The sequence below is a fragment of the Pungitius pungitius genome, chromosome 13 (genome assembly GCF_949316345.1).
Source record: "Pungitius pungitius chromosome 13, fPunPun2.1, whole genome shotgun sequence".
In the NCBI taxonomy this organism is placed as follows: Eukaryota; Metazoa; Chordata; class Actinopteri; order Perciformes; family Gasterosteidae; genus Pungitius; species Pungitius pungitius.
Genome location: NC_084912.1, coordinates 7,783,493 through 7,799,047, shown reverse-complemented (window position 1 = coordinate 7,799,047; position 15,555 = coordinate 7,783,493). Strand labels below are relative to the sequence as shown.

Here is a 15,555-nt window from a genome sequence, read left to right as displayed (position 1 = left end):
GTTATGAAAGATGCTATTTTTTTTTTTTTTTAAAGCACAAAATATTTGATTCCAAACCTTGATTATGAAGAAAGAAAAAAAAATCACAGCTTGGCAAACAAACTTTAATCAGAGGATAAAGGAGAGCATGTACTGTTCGTTTAAAACAAAAACCAGGAATCCATCAGTTAAAACACACACGCCTCTATTTCTATGAACCCTCGATAATCGCACCGTTTAAAGCTGTTTAAGGCCAGAGTGAAAAACATTTAGACCATACAATTTAAATCAAGTCAATAAAACATTTAAGTGCCATGCCATTGTTAAGCGAGGCACAAACGTGCCGTAAACGGAGCTAACCTGGCAATGGAGGAGGGGGAAGAAACAGCCGTCTTATACCAGAAGTCTTTCTACAGAGGAATTGTCTGTTCCATCATGGTCTAGAGAAGTACAAACATGATGTCAACAATTTAAAAGTTCAACCCTAATAACAAACCCTGAAGGAAAAATAAAAGCTTGGATATTCCTATACCAATTCATCTGATGACACATGCAAACTCAGCCTTCTGGGTATGGAGGTACCCGCCATATGTTTAGTACACATCGGTTTGGCACATACAGCACATGTGAAATCATCTTGCCCTTTTGTTTAATGTACATCTTTACAACCGTTCTGAAATACACTGACACCACCACGTTCTTCAGATCGTGGCTGCATGCAAGTGAAAATAACTGCGCCTCTGAGGAGTTTTGATCAAAACACCAAGTACAAGGTTTCCATCTGGCATTTAACTTTTGTAGCCATTGAAGCGTTAAATTATCTATGATTTGCTGCCTTCCAGCACATTAAAAAGTTGTATTTTATGTACACCATTATACAACTTGACCACTAGATGGTGCATTGAGTTGCAATGGTACATCAACAGCATCCCAGCCGTTCAGTGATTTAACCTAAATCTATATTTTACAAACCACCAGTTATTTCTCTTTTCAGTTTCCCAAAGCACTTTCTCTCTGTTTTTGTTACTTTACCTTGACTGTGGTTGTAACTGAGATGGCAGAATGTAAGGCATTATCACCGCCCCCCTTGCCTATTACTGGTGAACAAAATAGCACATTCAGTAAAAAAAAATCAAATAAGCAAGAACATAAATAAACACAAAGCAGCAACACTCAGTTAAACGATGAAGCTGCAAGTAGTCACATTTTCCTTCAGCTGTATATGAGCAGCCATTCATATTTTGATCATATTATGCTGCAGATTTTAAATAATTTGATACCGGGCCTGTACTTTGCTCTTTGCAACAGAGCATTGATCACTCCCTCGAACCATTGCAGATAGTCCTGAAGATGATGCAGATGACGTGGATAGATATATTGGAGACACTTGAAAGTCCGGTCGTCTTTAGAGGTCTGCGCCGCCTCCGTTTTAAAGCAGTCTTTGTGATGAAGGCGGAGAATACATTATGATCACTCAGTAATCAACACACAGCTGTGTTGGAGAGATCTTCTGTATGTAACCGATGTGTCCTGTATATGTAATACCCTTCAACTCCTCCGTTAGTGGTCAAAATTCCAAAGAGGTACCAATCTCCGACTGCTGGGTGAGCAAATGCACCCACATACCTATTAGCTTGAATTATGTAGAGAAAACTCTTAATTCACATAAATACACCTGGACTAAAGCCAAATCAGGCCTTTTCTTCTCAAAGACAAGAAAAAGAAAAAAAAAAACCTTCTTCAAGCAGAGAGCCGGGACGTTTCTTCCCCGATTGTTGCGTTTTTGCAACGACCACGAAGCAGAACGGTGTCGACGTGTGACGCGGCGCTCCGACATCAGAGCGTGCATCAAGAGTCTGAAAGGTGAGGCTTTAACTGAGATCCTGCTCATATCGCCCCCTGATCATGGTCTTCAGTAAAGGTCCGACCTACAGGAACACAAAAGGACTCTTCGGTTACTTCACAGCCACAAGTCACGTCCCATCGTTTTTACCCGCTGTCCCAGATTGCTTTGATCTTCGTACTAAATCAGGTACGCCATAAATATTCCCGGTAATTGGGTTGCTGGAAGGGTCAGCATGCTCCGGGGATTCCATGTAACAGGTGACCTAAATGTCGATGTGATTTAGTATAGTAGGAAGCGTCCGTGGGACTTGTGTAACTGAGGAGAGGAACGGATTTGCATCGTGTATGGCGAATACGAAGAGTAAGTGTGTTTACCTCATGTGGGTTTCCAAGGGCTTCTCCCAGCATTTTCTCAATATTTCTCATGATGGCCACCTTTTGATGAGCTCGCAGCGGGTACTCTATCTTCTTGGGTGTGGACGCGCCCTGATCGAAAACAGAGTCTTAACAGGTTAGTGAACATGAAGTAACAGGGTGAGGCGACGCTAATGAATGAATTAAAATAACGGCTGTGAAGACCCGAGCGTGCGTACTTTGTACCAGAAGTTTACGGTGATGGTCACTCCACCGTTTAGCAGCGATTCAATGTGGTGCCACCTGAGGAGAAGAGAGAAATATCAGTCAAAGCACTTTGTCTTACCAGTTAAAAGTGGTTTACGCAGTAATACCAATGCCCGGTACTAACTGTAAATTAGTGGATTTGACGCATTCAATTAATAACAAAAATACCTTCAAATAGCATGTTGATCAGTCAAATCAAAGAACATCTGAGTGAAATGCACCCTAGAAGGTCTATGCCCTGGAGATAATCCTGTTCTACGCAAGTAATGCCAAACAGAAGAACCTCTTACCAATACATGGGGATGTAGAGCACGTCTCCTGGGCCCACAACAGCCTCATAACCAACAATATTTTTAAAATTGGGAAATTTCTCGTAATCAGGGTTATCAAAATCAACCTGTAAATGAAAAGAAACAAAAGAATTCGTTACAAAACGTGAACAAACTGAACCTCGTAGCTGCAGCTTTTTGAAACGTAAAAGGCATTAAATTCCTTCCTTCGTTTGTTTGTTTTAAATTAAGTAATCTAATTCAGACTAAGGTGGAAGTTTTTATATCTGTCCTCATTTCAGATAATCTTAATCCATTATTCAAAATACATGTATTTGTAGTTACTGCAAGGAACCTCTATTTTGTGTTAATTTTGGACTTAATAGAAGCACCATTGACTATGTTCAATCATAGTCACTTAACAGTCATTTGGAATGTGTGGACATCACTGTATACTGTCTGTTAAACCCTTACTTGGCTCTGTCTGTCACAGGGGTGGTGCACAGGATATGGATAGAGACACTCAAACTGGTCTGGAGGAAAGAGGATGCACCTCTTATGGCCTTTAATCTGTGCAAAGAAGTTCTGCTGCTCGTCGTAATGTGCCGGTGTCACATTGCCTGTGGCGACAGAAAATGATCGACGTTACACGGCAGGAGCTTTAAAAACGGCATCCCTTTCCCAGTGGATGACTTCAGGAGGAGCCCTTACCCTCCATTCCTATCAACAGCAGGTTGGATGTCAGCTGTCCCCAGTTCCTCTTGGCTTGCTGCTTGTTGATCCAGTTCCAGTTGAAACCGAGGAAGTCGACAACGATCTTCTTCCCTACCGTGTCATTTAGGGTCTGCTGCAGATACACCCTTGAAATGCATGAGAAAAGAGTCCCGGCAAAATGTGTGAGCACCCTTGTTTTCCTCCCCAAGACCGGAACACATTTCTCGATGCAGCTCATTTTGGCTTTGAATGTTTCTTCAAGGTTAGAACATTGTTTACACTGTATTTCTATTTCAGGAGGCTTATAACTGCTCCACCCCAGGAGGAACGTTATGACGCTGACAGCAGAATCCATAGAGATTAAGAGAGTGAATCAAACAGGGACTTCACTTTGTGTGTGTGTGTGTGTGAAGTCAATTCAGGTCATAGTAATATGGCTCTCTCCTTATGCTGCGTATGTGCTTAGTCACCCGTAACTGTTGTTTGGACTGAGCCCAGACGGAGCTATGAACATAGCTCGCATTACATTCCTGTTCCAAATCAAATGTCCCTATAAATACTTCTTACCTCTCCTCTCCGCCCATTTCCTGCGTTATATGCATTTTATCCACAAATTCGGAGAATTTCATTTCCATTCGTTTAGACTTGGGGACAAAGTTCTCAAAATTGGCCATTTTTTTCTCGTCATAGTAGAGGAACTTGTGGTTTTCTGCAGTGTAAACAGAAAAGTCTCCATTCCCAATGTTCTCCTGGAGGTATGCAATGTCCCATTTAAGAGCTGGATACACAAGGCTTGTGTCTGTTAAAACCACTGGTTGCTGAAAACAGACAAAGAACATTGTAAGGCATATTACAGAAACTGATATTTATTAAATCCAATATAACCAGCCTGCCCAAACACTAAAACAAGCAAATCTCCATGGAACAATGCACTATGCAAGTTTTTATTTTTATTTTAGCTGTATCACCAAACAGACTATTGTTAATGAAGTTCATCAAATAGGTGAAATAAAGATAAATATACATTTATTTTAAGGGGGAAAAAAACACGGAAACATGACTGTACATTAACTGTTTTGCGTCCGTTTTTTTTTTTACACACAAAAACCGCATCATATATAATATATTTTTCCTAGTATTTCATGCAACAACAAAAAAGGAGGGAGCAGAAATCCCGACACGCGCCCGCGCAGCACTTTGGACACGCGGAGCTCGAGGGCTACGTGACTGACTGAACGTAGAGCGCGCTCCCGTGGCGCGTCTCTCTCTCTCTCTCTCTCTCTCTCTCTCTCTCTCTCGCTCGCTCTCTCTCGCTCTCTCTCGCTCTCTCTCGCTCTCTCTCCGCACCCCGCCCACCTCCCCCCCACGCTCTGCACCAGCGCTCCTTCTAGATCTCTCCAGAGTGCACGTGCACGAGTTAAATAATGTATCTAATTGTCGTTGTCCAGCCTGGGTCTTGCGTGTTTTCACTTGTGTGACCCCCCCTCCCCGTCCCACTCCCACTCCCACACACAAACCCACACAGGGCTTTAATGGGGGGTGTCATCTAATCAGCAGCCTGCGTTGGGGCTTTTGAACTCACTTGGGATGAATATTCTTTTCTTTAACATGTCAAACAAGTAATCGTCCTGATTGAAAGGGTGTCAAAATGTTTTCCCCTGCACTTGACCTCTTGACCTGACAATGATTGGAGCAGAAGGGAAACATTGTAAAGGGGCAGTGTGCCTTGTGCTTTATGAAATGGCTGTTTAATTAATCTTCGGCAAGTAAGGGAGTTTAAGTGTAAGTATGGGTTAGTTTGATAGGAATGTTACTATTCCTTAAAAACACTTCCCAAGAGCTGACAAGGAGACGGAGAATCAGGTCAAATCTGACAAGATGGAAGAAAACTATTCCTGCGTGCACTCTCTATCTATCTCTATCAACTCTATCAGGGAAGATGTTAGTTGCACCAAAACGTGGCGAGGGAAAGGGTTTCTAAAGATGCTCTCCGCAGCGTGATGTGTTTCGGAGTAGGCCACAGGGGGTTCATGCAGATGTTTTTAACCCGATGGTCAAAACCAAACCCCCTGATGTGACATTGTTGATTGAATTACTCTTGGACTCGAGCTCCAATGGGTTTTACAATAGAGTTAAGCTGTTATCCACAAAACCATGAAAAGATCATGACAGCGAGCCAATTCACAACTTTTACAAAACATTTACCATCTGGCAGCTTTTTTATAATGTGAGGACTTCTACTCTCTTTGACATCATTTATTGTCGTTAATAATTGCTTGAAAGATGACTTTATCAATTCAACGGTCAAATGTTCTGTCAAACGACCTATTGGTTCGACTCCATGGGTGCTCCTCCTAAATGATCAACATATTTTCTAACCCTTTAAGATCACATCCTGCTTGTAATATGGGACAGGGACTTCACTTTGTGTGTGTGTGTGTGTGTGTGTGCTTGTAAAGATCTCAGATCCCTTAAATTGTGGTAGGCAACTTTTTATCAAGCTAATCGAGTGGCTTTACCTCGTTGTGTATTAGCATCTCTGCTCTGGGGTCCGTGTGGGACAGTCTGGGAATAGGCTGTGTTGGGAAGGCATATTTTCGGAGCTGAGACTCGTCCCACTCCGGGTTCTGGACCCCGATGAAGTCGGTGCCACCTTCGCTCGCCGCCGGATCCGCCTCCACAACGGTCACCGCCGCCATGGTCGCACCGAATAGCCGTCTCCGTCTTCTCAACGACGAAATAACCCGCCTTTCCTCTGGACCCCTCCGGTTACAGGAGCTTTCCCATTCACCGTTATTCAATAAATATTCAGTAATAGTGGCGGTCCAGTAGCGGCGGCTCGTCTCGCTGGCTCCGCTCCGCGGTGTTTACACACCGGTTTGACGGGGCAGAAAACAAACGACACCAGCTAACAAACGGAAAGGCAACACTTGGACAATGTCAAGGCCCCGGATGTCGGACAGCGACACCTAGCGGGTCGGAGGACTAAACGCTCACCCTGTAATGACACGCGGTCCCCACGAGAGGGAGCCGTTGGACAGGGTTTTCTTGCCGTTTTTTTTTCTTCAGAAAATTGATCTCCAGAAAAAGTAGACAAAGATAAACTAATTTGAATGACTCTTTAAATGTAATAGTTTTTATAAATTGCCCTAAGTAAAAAAAATATTTTACAACTTCCATCCAGGCTATATTTCAGAAGGAATATAGTACCTATTTTGTTCCGCTATTAATCCCACAAAATAGGCATAGCAGATAAAAAAATAATTAACATTCTTTTTACCATAATTGTAATTATTTCAATAATTATAATAGGAGAATAATTATACAATATATAATTTCATTGAACGGTTAAAAGGGACACATAACATTATACTCTGGGTGAGCATGATCAAAATGATTTTAAAGTCACTTTTCCACTAGTATGTTTACTTCTCGTCCACTAAATTGAAGCAATACCAATAATAATTTATGAAGCTGCTCAAATCAGTTCTAGCTTGACTAACAATAATCTAAAAGTGCAACCAAAGTGCAACACTGTTAAGGGATAAACTACATAATAAGTGCTTGATCTTTGATTACTTTTGAGTATATTTTTTGTGTAATTCTTACAATCATGCAAAAAAAAAAGTAATATTGAGCATATATTATTGAAATTGTACATAAATTGAGTTGTAAAATGGTTCCTTGCTCCTGTTTCCTCTCCCCCCTCTTTCTCTCTCTCAGAGAAGATATGAAAAATTGAGCAAACGCTTTTGTAATCCTGAGCCAATATTGAACTACGGTCATCATTGCCTCAGCTTGTTTGCATTGATCCCTTTTCATTAGATAACGGGGCACACAGTTCTTGCTCACTGGACTGATCGGCTGATGTCGTTTTGTAAATATCAAACTTGAATTAAACTCAATGGAGAAAATCCTGTTAATCACTGAGATCATATCCCTGTTTTTAACCTTTTTTTTCGCAGATCCTTTTAAAGCCCCAAAAGACAGAATCTTTGCTCAAAAGCATCTCCCCAAGTGTCAGTATAAAAACCTGACACGTCTTGCGTGTTTTCTCTTGATTCAGGCTTTACCAGCAGGTTTCCACGGCAGTGACTGGTGCGGGACTCCCTGGTGGGTTCCCATGCTCTGTGTTTCCTGTGCAGATCAGTGAGCTGAGCTGAGCTGATCCCCCCGATGCTCCCCTCTCCCCATTCTTTGCAGATAGAACCGGGAGATCGACCACCCCGGTGAGAGCCCCGCAAGGGCTTGCATCTCAACCCTGCTGGGTAGCAACAAACATGTACCACGGCCGCCTTCTCCCCGGCAGATGGACGGCTGTCAAAACAAGGATTCTCTGGAGGAGACGCCGTTACAGTGAAACGGCTTCGTGGTCGGCCTCTGAATGTTTCTTGAGAGCTTACGGCGAATGCAATCGAACAAACTGCCACGATATTCACACAGGGTGGAGTTCATTTGCAAAGTTGTTTTGTTTCAGGAGCTTTCAAAGAATTCCCCGCTCCACTCATCTGTACTCATTTGGCTTTCTCTCACATTCATATTGACCCTCGCCCCTCTAGGTGTTGTAGGTCCAGAACCCTTAAGCCATAAATCCTATTAGCCAAGGATTCTCTGAAGCATTATAAGTCGTTTTCCCATCTTTTTTTTTTTAATGATTGCATTATCACTTGCTACCTGACAGCAATCACCCCTCTATTATTTAGATGTGTGCGGTGTGTTGCGGAGCCACAAAAGTACTGATTTAAACAAAAACACATTCCACCTCTACCTTTCCCTTGTGCTGGTCTTAAAAAACATGTCTATCAATCATTCTTGGTGTTCCTACTTTCAAATTGATTATTGAAGCTTTGTGAGAAAGCATCCGCTAAGAACCCCACCCTTCCTCTGCGGCGTTCCCCCCGCCCTCCGCCACCTTACAGCAAATTGGACGTGGCGGGGCCCGGCCCAAGAGACGGAAGTTCAGACCCCTGCGGTCGGAGGTCGTGTCACTCTCTGGGAATGTATGTGTCACGATCAACATTGTGAGCTGTTTCACACGCCATTATAATGTGTGTGTGTGTGTGTGTGTCTCATTCAGTTCACCTCCCTTCCGTTTTCTCATTTGTGTGGTCGTTCATTCGAGGTAATACAATTGACAGAGAGAATGCTGATTTTTGTGTCTGTGTTGCTCAGGTTTTGGCCTCCACTGTGGCCTCTGGCTCCCTATGTGAGTCATGTGGTCTACTTATAGTACTCCGTCACCAACATCAACCTGATTAAAGACAAGCAGAGAAGTACAGTGCAGCGCCATAGGGGGGGGGGGGGTTGTGGCAATTTTGCAATCTATGCATTCATTTTATCTGCATCGCTGAAGCTAATGTGAAGATGTGAAGGGCTCATCCTCTCGTGGTGTTATCCTCACATACAGCCAACTAGAGCGATTTCCTCCCGGCTGCCGACGCACGACAGATCTTGTCTGATTACGTGAACGTTCCCACAGGTGTGCCAAAACAGCTGATCAGAAGAAACGACTCAGCGCGTTGTTCCCCCACGTTAATGGTTGACCGCGTCGGCGGGGCTTTCCATCGTGTGACGTATGCTTTTATCTGGCCGATGGTGGGCCAGTGCGTGACAGCAATGAAAACAAAGCCCAAAACTTTAAAAAAAAAAGAATCCATTCATTCATTTATGACTTTGCATTACATTTAAAGTTCCTGTGCATGAGCACCTTTGATGCAGCACAGTCACACGGAGCCGCCTGGTATGCCGGGATGCTGCTTCTTTTGTTGGTGAGAGGGGTTTTGCTGCATGCCAGGCCGAGCAATCCAGCCCCGCCACAGGGGTCATCGCAGGGGGGGGGGGGGGGGGTTTGATTATGATCATTATTCGGTAAATAAGATGTCAACAAGGTGTTTCCTTGACACTTTATTGAGCAAAAGGAGGAAGGTGCAGAAATGAACTCCCCCCTCTCAATGGGACCTCTAATCTCCTCTTTCATGTCCCATCTCGTCTGAAGGGTCTCGGCCTCGGCTGCCATGTGCTAGTTGGCCTGGGCCCGGCGCTTCTTACTCGCAGGTGGGGTGAGTATCCTGGCAAGCATGTGTTTATAAAACCCACTTGTTTGGGCACAATACTTGAACTAACTTCTTTTGAGAGAACAGTGTGAATCAGTGCAAAGCCTTTTCCCAAAGTCCTTTAGAAGGCGACAGCCCATTGAGAGCAGAGAAGGAGGGATTACCTTCCTCGACAGTGGTGTATTTCCGAGAGAGCTGATTAGCTCTGCATTCATTGTTAAATCGAGCAAAGGAAGGCCCTAGAGGAGTGAAAGGATCCAAATAGGTGGGCCCAGAAATAAAACAGCCGCAGGAAGCCCCGCACAAGCAACCCAAAGTTTTCCCAACATTTCTTTCCCCCTCTCCTAAGGAGGCGCGGCGTGAAAAAGGAGATTAGCATACAAAATTAGAGGCGGGGTGATTTTTTTTTTTTTTTTAAGGGCAACTTGCCTCATGCCCTCCACCCCCAAGGCCCTACTCTGTCTGGACAAAGTTAATTAAACTAGTATTAAACAGTAAAGAAACTTCCAAGCGCTTGGGAGTTAGGGGGCTCTTTGAGGATTACCATGATGAGGGGAAGAACGGGGAGGTATTTGTAGAGGCAAAATTGGGAAAGGGCGTGATGGAACGAAGAGTGCGCTGGAAGGTTTTTTCTATTCTTGCCGGTCGGCCCCAGAGTGCCCTGACCCCGGTGGGAACAATGTGAGAGGAAGGCTGTGTTTACTGCAGAGCGTCAGGTAAATCCGCCTCGAGGAGCGAAGAAAGGAAGAGCGGCAATGAAGATTGTTGGATTTTTTTTATTCTGTTATTACAATTCAATACAAAAAAAGAAAAGAAAAAACAGAGGCAACTAACATAAGAACAAGAAGACTGGGAAAGGTTGTGCAATAAATTAACAATGTACAGTACAAAGTGCTTCAATTTATGTACAATTAAATACATGCAGGAGGGCAGCAAGGGTCAGGGTGAGCGAGATGAGAGGAGACTTTACCCCGAAAATCTAAAAGTATTTCTAAATAAATTCAAAGTTGTCAGTGAGGGTTGAACAATACAACGACAACCCAAAGGGTTCCTAAAACTTGTGATTTTAAAAGCTAATTTTGCCATTTCTCAACACTCAGATCATCAAAAAAAAAGTATTAATAACAACTTTTTTTCTTTACATGTATGTATGTAAATAAATAAATTGTGTTGTGGAGAACTTTGAAGTCAGAGAAAGGCCCAGTGAAAAGAAACGTATAAAAAATATATCTTAAATACCTTTGTACCAAAAACTCTACAAACCTCTCTAACGCTGGCGCGGCTCTGTGCACGTCCCACTGTCTTTAAAACGTTCTACACGTTTGACAACGAGGGGCGGTACAAGTACGACTCACTGCTTCTTCCTCAGTCTGAGGTTCTTCCTCCGGCTACCGGCGCTCTCGTTCCTCCCCCTCTGACCGCCCTTCTTTACGCAAAAGTACTTGGTCACTGTCTTCCTGCACTGCTCGCACTTTACCGTGCAGCACCAGTGGAACTTGCAGTTACAGCTCGACACTATCTCGGCCTTGCGCTCCTCCACCGCCAGCCCGCACTCCCCGCAGAGCCTCTTGCAGCTCCGCTTCTCCCACTTGCTCAGGTTCTTGCCCTTCTTGAGGCACTCTCGGCCCTCCGTGCCCGGCAGGCCCAGCGTGCGGTTCTCCAGGCAGTAATCGGGGGAGTCCTCCAGGTGGACCAGCTCCTTGCGGGAGATGGAGCTGAAGGTCTCGGCGATGGCCCCCCTGCTGGCCGCGCTGTTCCCCGCTCCGCGCAGGAGGTCCACCTTCAGAGCCCTGTGGTACTTCTCCTTCAGGTAGTTCCCCACCTCCCGGAATTCTGGCAGCTGCAGCCAGCAGGTCTGAGTGGTGCAGCTCCCTGACACCCCGTGGCACTTGCATGTCTTCTGCATGGTCCCCTTCACGGCCTGGAGACGGCAGAAAAAAAGACTGTAATGTATTTTCATTTTAGCTTACTGTGTGAAAAACAGTGTCAAATAATTGCGTGTAAAATGTCACTTGATTGACGTGTTGTCAAATTAACTGATTGAATTATTCTACATTTTCCAGTTCAGCAAAAGGAGGGCTGAATACGTTGAAAGGACCAAGTGACAGCTTCAAGGTGCACAACTGAGTTCCTTTGTCGTCCTCCGAGTTTCCTGACTTTACCCGACACAAAACAGCTGTCGTTTGAAAGGGGACGTTTTCTTTTTGAGAGGAGGGGATGAACTTTCTGTTGAGGTACGGCTGGATCAAAGTTTCACATCGAGTCCCATTGTCCCCCCAGAAGAAATGGGAGTATTTATTTAGCATGTTCATTATCAACATGTTTTCTAGTGTGAGAAGACCCAATGGAGAGTCCTGTTGAGTGGAGGAATGGAAAAGGGGAGTTTTCTTCTCTCTTTCTATCCCATTTATTTCTGTTACAATGATGCTCCAGGTGCTATGGGGATCCTAGGGCCCGACAGGGGGGAGCAAAGGCACCGTAAACAAAGAGCACTTCAGCTGCACGCCTGTGGTCCCCTCAGACTCCCTCGGGGCCAAACAAAGACCAACATAAATGTGGGATCCTTATTGCAAGAATAAAACTAAAAACACTTATTTAAAAAAAAGCAGCATAATACAGAACGCTGTGCAATGTCTGGCTCCCCAGGATCTCTAATTACGCTTGCACCAGTGATCCTGAGATTCTCTAGTCGAGGTATTGTCACAGGGGGGCATTCAGCACTAGTAAATAGGCCCTTCTGGTACACCGAACACACTGTTATCATTGGGGACGAGTGGCACCTCACTTATAGCGGCGTGAAAGGGATGCTTGGGTGGCACAGACAGTGTAATTCTGAGCAGGGGGAGAAAGATTCAAAAGGTGCTTTGCACTGTGCAATCAGTCGGAGGGCCACGAGCACTCCCCAAAATATCCAGCGGGCCGCCACCCAGTTTAAGTACTGTAAAGGGCTGCAACTTATAGCCCGGGGCTCATCTCTCAGGGCAAAGCGGATGGAGGGAACTTGGAAGCAGCCACTGCACCTTGCGGCCCGCCTCGTTGTTGTGGAGGTTCATGGCCGCCCGCGAATCCTGTCCGGTCTCCAGCGCGTCAACAAACTGCTTGGAGATGGCCTCGCCGAAGCCCACGTTGTCGCTGCAGCCTCCCCAGAGCCAACCGTGGCCACCTGGGAGGAACGAGGAAGAAAAGGAAGAAGAAGAAGAAGAAGAAGAAGAAGTACTCTGTTTAAAACATCTGTGCCATGTGATACAAGAGCGGGAGGTTATGCACGTGTTTGCTCTTTTTCTCTGACCTCGTTGTCCGTTCCGGCTGTCGTCACAGCCACAGTTGTCAAATTCTCCGAGACTGCAGTTCCTGGTTAAAGTGTACATGACTCCAGCGGAACTGATGGCGTGAACGAACGCAGTCTCCCGATTGGCTGTCAGCAGAGAGAATCATTAGCTCATCTAACTAACACAGATCCATCTGCCCAAATGCATTTACATTTAGTTGTTTTAATTTATGAATTACTTAACATATTAATGAGTCACTTTTGTATTTATATTAAGAATTTATTTTTGCTCAGACCCATAAACCCAGACATAATGGTATCTGGATTTCTCAACTGAAGTTCACGTCCCATTGCCAAACACATTTGGGTCTTTGTCTCTTGGATCTCCGCGTCGCTGCCAAGAGAAGCAGCAATTCGGGACAATGTTGGGAAATGGATTAGTGTGTTTATTTTGGCTCGGGGTTAGCGACTGTGCCGGCTGTAACTATCCCAAAGGGTGATGAATGTGTCCAACCAGCAAACATCTCTATTTTCCAAAAAAGAAAAAAAAACTCCCTTCCAACACAGACATTTGAAACACAAGAGTACAATTACGGAACACGTTTGAAACATCTCTGAAATGTTCTGGCTGAGCCCAGCTGCAGTGCGGAGATGGTTTCTGAGGACTCACCGCTGCGCAGGCTGCTGTGCGTGGACAGCTGCAGAGCCCTCTCGGGGCAGTTCCAACGGTCCCATGCAAACTGGTATTTGCACTCCTCTATGCCACTCTGAGCTCCTGCTGCCACGCTGCTGGAGTAGATCAGGTACGCCTGCGGCAGCGGGGAGAGGAGACGGTGGGATACATGTTAAGCCCCCAAGACACGGTGCACGAGCATCCCTCATCTGTTCCACCAAGACAGAAAGGATATCTAAGAGAGGTTTTTGAAGCATCTGGCACGGTTTGATGCGTGTATATATATATATATATATATATATATATATATATATATTCATTTGGTAATGGGCACCGTCGTCAGGGAAGAACGATCTGATCCAAGAAAATGATCAGTACTTTTGGGCCTCGTGAGTGCCTTTCTTTCACGTTGATATCTCCCTGCTGGAGGGTCAAATGATTCATCCTTCAATGCGGCCTTCCACTTTCCACCCTAAAGAATTTCAAAGTGGATACCGCATCAACGTGGCCCTTCACGTGGACACTCATTGCCAGCTGTCCGTGACAAAAACACGTTGAACTGATTAAAACATTATTATACTGTTTAAACTCTACCAACCCGCAGTGAATGCGCTGAATGGTTGAGCTCTCTTGAACCAGTACACCGTGTCCTTGGCTTTCGCCCGCCTCTCCGTGAGCTCGTTCACACTGTGTGAGCGATAATATAACTAATATGTCTCAAGTGGCCTTTGGGGAGACCGAGTACCACCTCTTTCACAGGGGTCTGGTGTGCTAATGATGACCACCCACTACAGCAATGCCTGCCCGGGCCTCTTAAAAAATTAAACCCGCGGATACGCGGAGCCTCTGAATAAGGTCAAGTGTACGAATGGAGGGGGGAGGGGGGGGGGGGTAAAAAACACAAAGGGCCAAGAATATCACTGATATATCGTAAGTGCCATTGATACAAGTACAATAACTGGAGTTCAGATACCACACGGACGGCAGCGTGTTTTCTCTCCGTCTCTCTTTTGGGGAAAAGGACAGGGAGAAAAGATCAAACGAATGTTGGCTTACCTTGGGTCCGGTCATCAGGAAATTATTCACTGACCTGGAAAAGGAGACAGCTTATTCACTCAGGGAAGCTCAGTGTCCTTCCCAAATTCCTCTGCTAACATCTCTCATTAGTGCGCTTTGTAACATGTTAAAGCGTGACACCACGGGCATCCAGACCGAGCCACTCAATAGTGACTCAAATAATATATATATTTATATTCATATATAATATGTGGAGAAAGAAAGACTTTAGAATGAGTGGCAATAAATATGTGGTTTATTTAAAATGGTGAGGTTGCCAGCTTCTTTGACTTGTGTTCATGCCTTTGGAAATGAATTCATTGGAAATGATAGTAGCGCAATTTTAAATCTTCATGGGTTTCTCAATCTCTAAATACATACATACATACATGTCAAGTACATTTTTCAAGTCATTAATGAATATGTTTAATTCATCATGTCCAGTTCAAAGTGGGATGAAATAATAAATGGATTTTTGTCTTGAGCCGTCGGATGCAGATTAGAATTCAACAGCGTGGCAAAAGTGGCCAAAACTAAAGGTTTAAAACTGATCGATGGAGCATTAGTAAAAAACTAATTCCCCACATAAAACCATTATTTATACCTAATAAATATTTTGTAAAAAAATGCATTATTAAAAAATAGTTTTTGTGAAATGCATTTAAAAAATCCAACAAGTCTATTATTCACATTTCCTTATTTCCATTTTGAAAGTTGTTAGATTAATTGATTTTATAGGTCACTAAATGGGAAGAATATTCATATAAATTTTATTTCATATAAACTTATTTTACATATATTTCAGCAACGTGCACTGTTTGAGAGGATAAACTCATCAGGACGCAAAATGTATTTTGGATAATATTTCAAGCTCATTTGGAACTTACCAGCAGCAGTATGGCCTCATGTGAGCCAGGAGAATGAAAACGTAATAGAAAGCCTCCAAATGCATGAACATCCTGACAGGTGACGGGGCTGCTGGTGACTCTCGAGCCGTCCAAAGCCTGCAGACAGTCTGACGATGGAGAGGAAACTGAGCTACCAGCACACGGAACTTCTCCAGTGGGCTTCCGAGAT

General features: G+C 44.3%; 2 protein-coding genes across 2 annotated transcripts; both read right to left on the bottom strand.

Moving 5' to 3' along the window:
* Nucleotides 1-85: 85 nt before the first annotated feature.
* hif1an (hypoxia inducible factor 1 subunit alpha inhibitor) lies at nt 86-6,338 on the bottom strand. The gene is made up of 8 exons (XM_037465070.2): nt 5,948-6,338; nt 3,996-4,246; nt 3,426-3,574; nt 3,189-3,334; nt 2,736-2,842; nt 2,418-2,481; nt 2,200-2,310; nt 86-1,907 (listed from the first exon to the last, which is right to left on the bottom strand). Exons 1-8 carry the CDS (start codon nt 6,125-6,127, stop codon nt 1,851-1,853), a joined length of 1,065 nt encoding a protein of 354 aa, XP_037320967.2. The 5' UTR covers nt 6,128-6,338; the 3' UTR covers nt 86-1,850.
* Nucleotides 6,339-10,257: 3,919 nt separating this feature from the next.
* On the bottom strand, nt 10,258-15,555 carry wnt8b (wingless-type MMTV integration site family, member 8b). The gene is made up of 6 exons (XM_037464770.2): nt 15,366-15,555; nt 14,479-14,512; nt 13,420-13,558; nt 12,771-12,896; nt 12,502-12,644; nt 10,258-11,402 (listed from the first exon to the last, which is right to left on the bottom strand). Exons 1-6 carry the CDS (start codon nt 15,434-15,436, stop codon nt 10,833-10,835), a joined length of 1,083 nt encoding a protein of 360 aa, XP_037320667.2. The 5' UTR covers nt 15,437-15,555; the 3' UTR covers nt 10,258-10,832.

Bases quoted from the DNA above. Each gene is read 5' to 3' on its own strand.
- wnt8b (XM_037464770.2), bottom strand. From the start codon at position 15,436: ATGTTCATGCATTTGGAGGCTTTCTATTACGTTTTCATTCTCCTGGCT. The intron at 13,559-14,478 runs GTAAGCCAACAT...CCGCTGCCGCAG, and splicing joins TCCTGATGACCGGACCCAAG to GCGTACCTGATCTACTCCAG. The intron at 12,645-12,770 runs GTCAGAGAAAAA...CGTTCCTCCCAG, and splicing joins CAGCCGGAACGGACAACGAG to GTGGCCACGGTTGGCTCTGG.
- hif1an (XM_037465070.2), bottom strand. From the start codon at position 6,127: ATGGCGGCGGTGACCGTTGTGGAGGCGGATCCGGCGGCGAGCGAAGGT. The intron at 4,247-5,947 runs GTAAAGCCACTC...GTCTGTTTTCAG, and splicing joins AGATGCTAATACACAACGAG to CAACCAGTGGTTTTAACAGA. The intron at 2,482-2,735 runs GTAAGAGGTTCT...TCTTCTCCTCAG, and splicing joins CTCTACATCCCCATGTATTG to GTGGCACCACATTGAATCGC.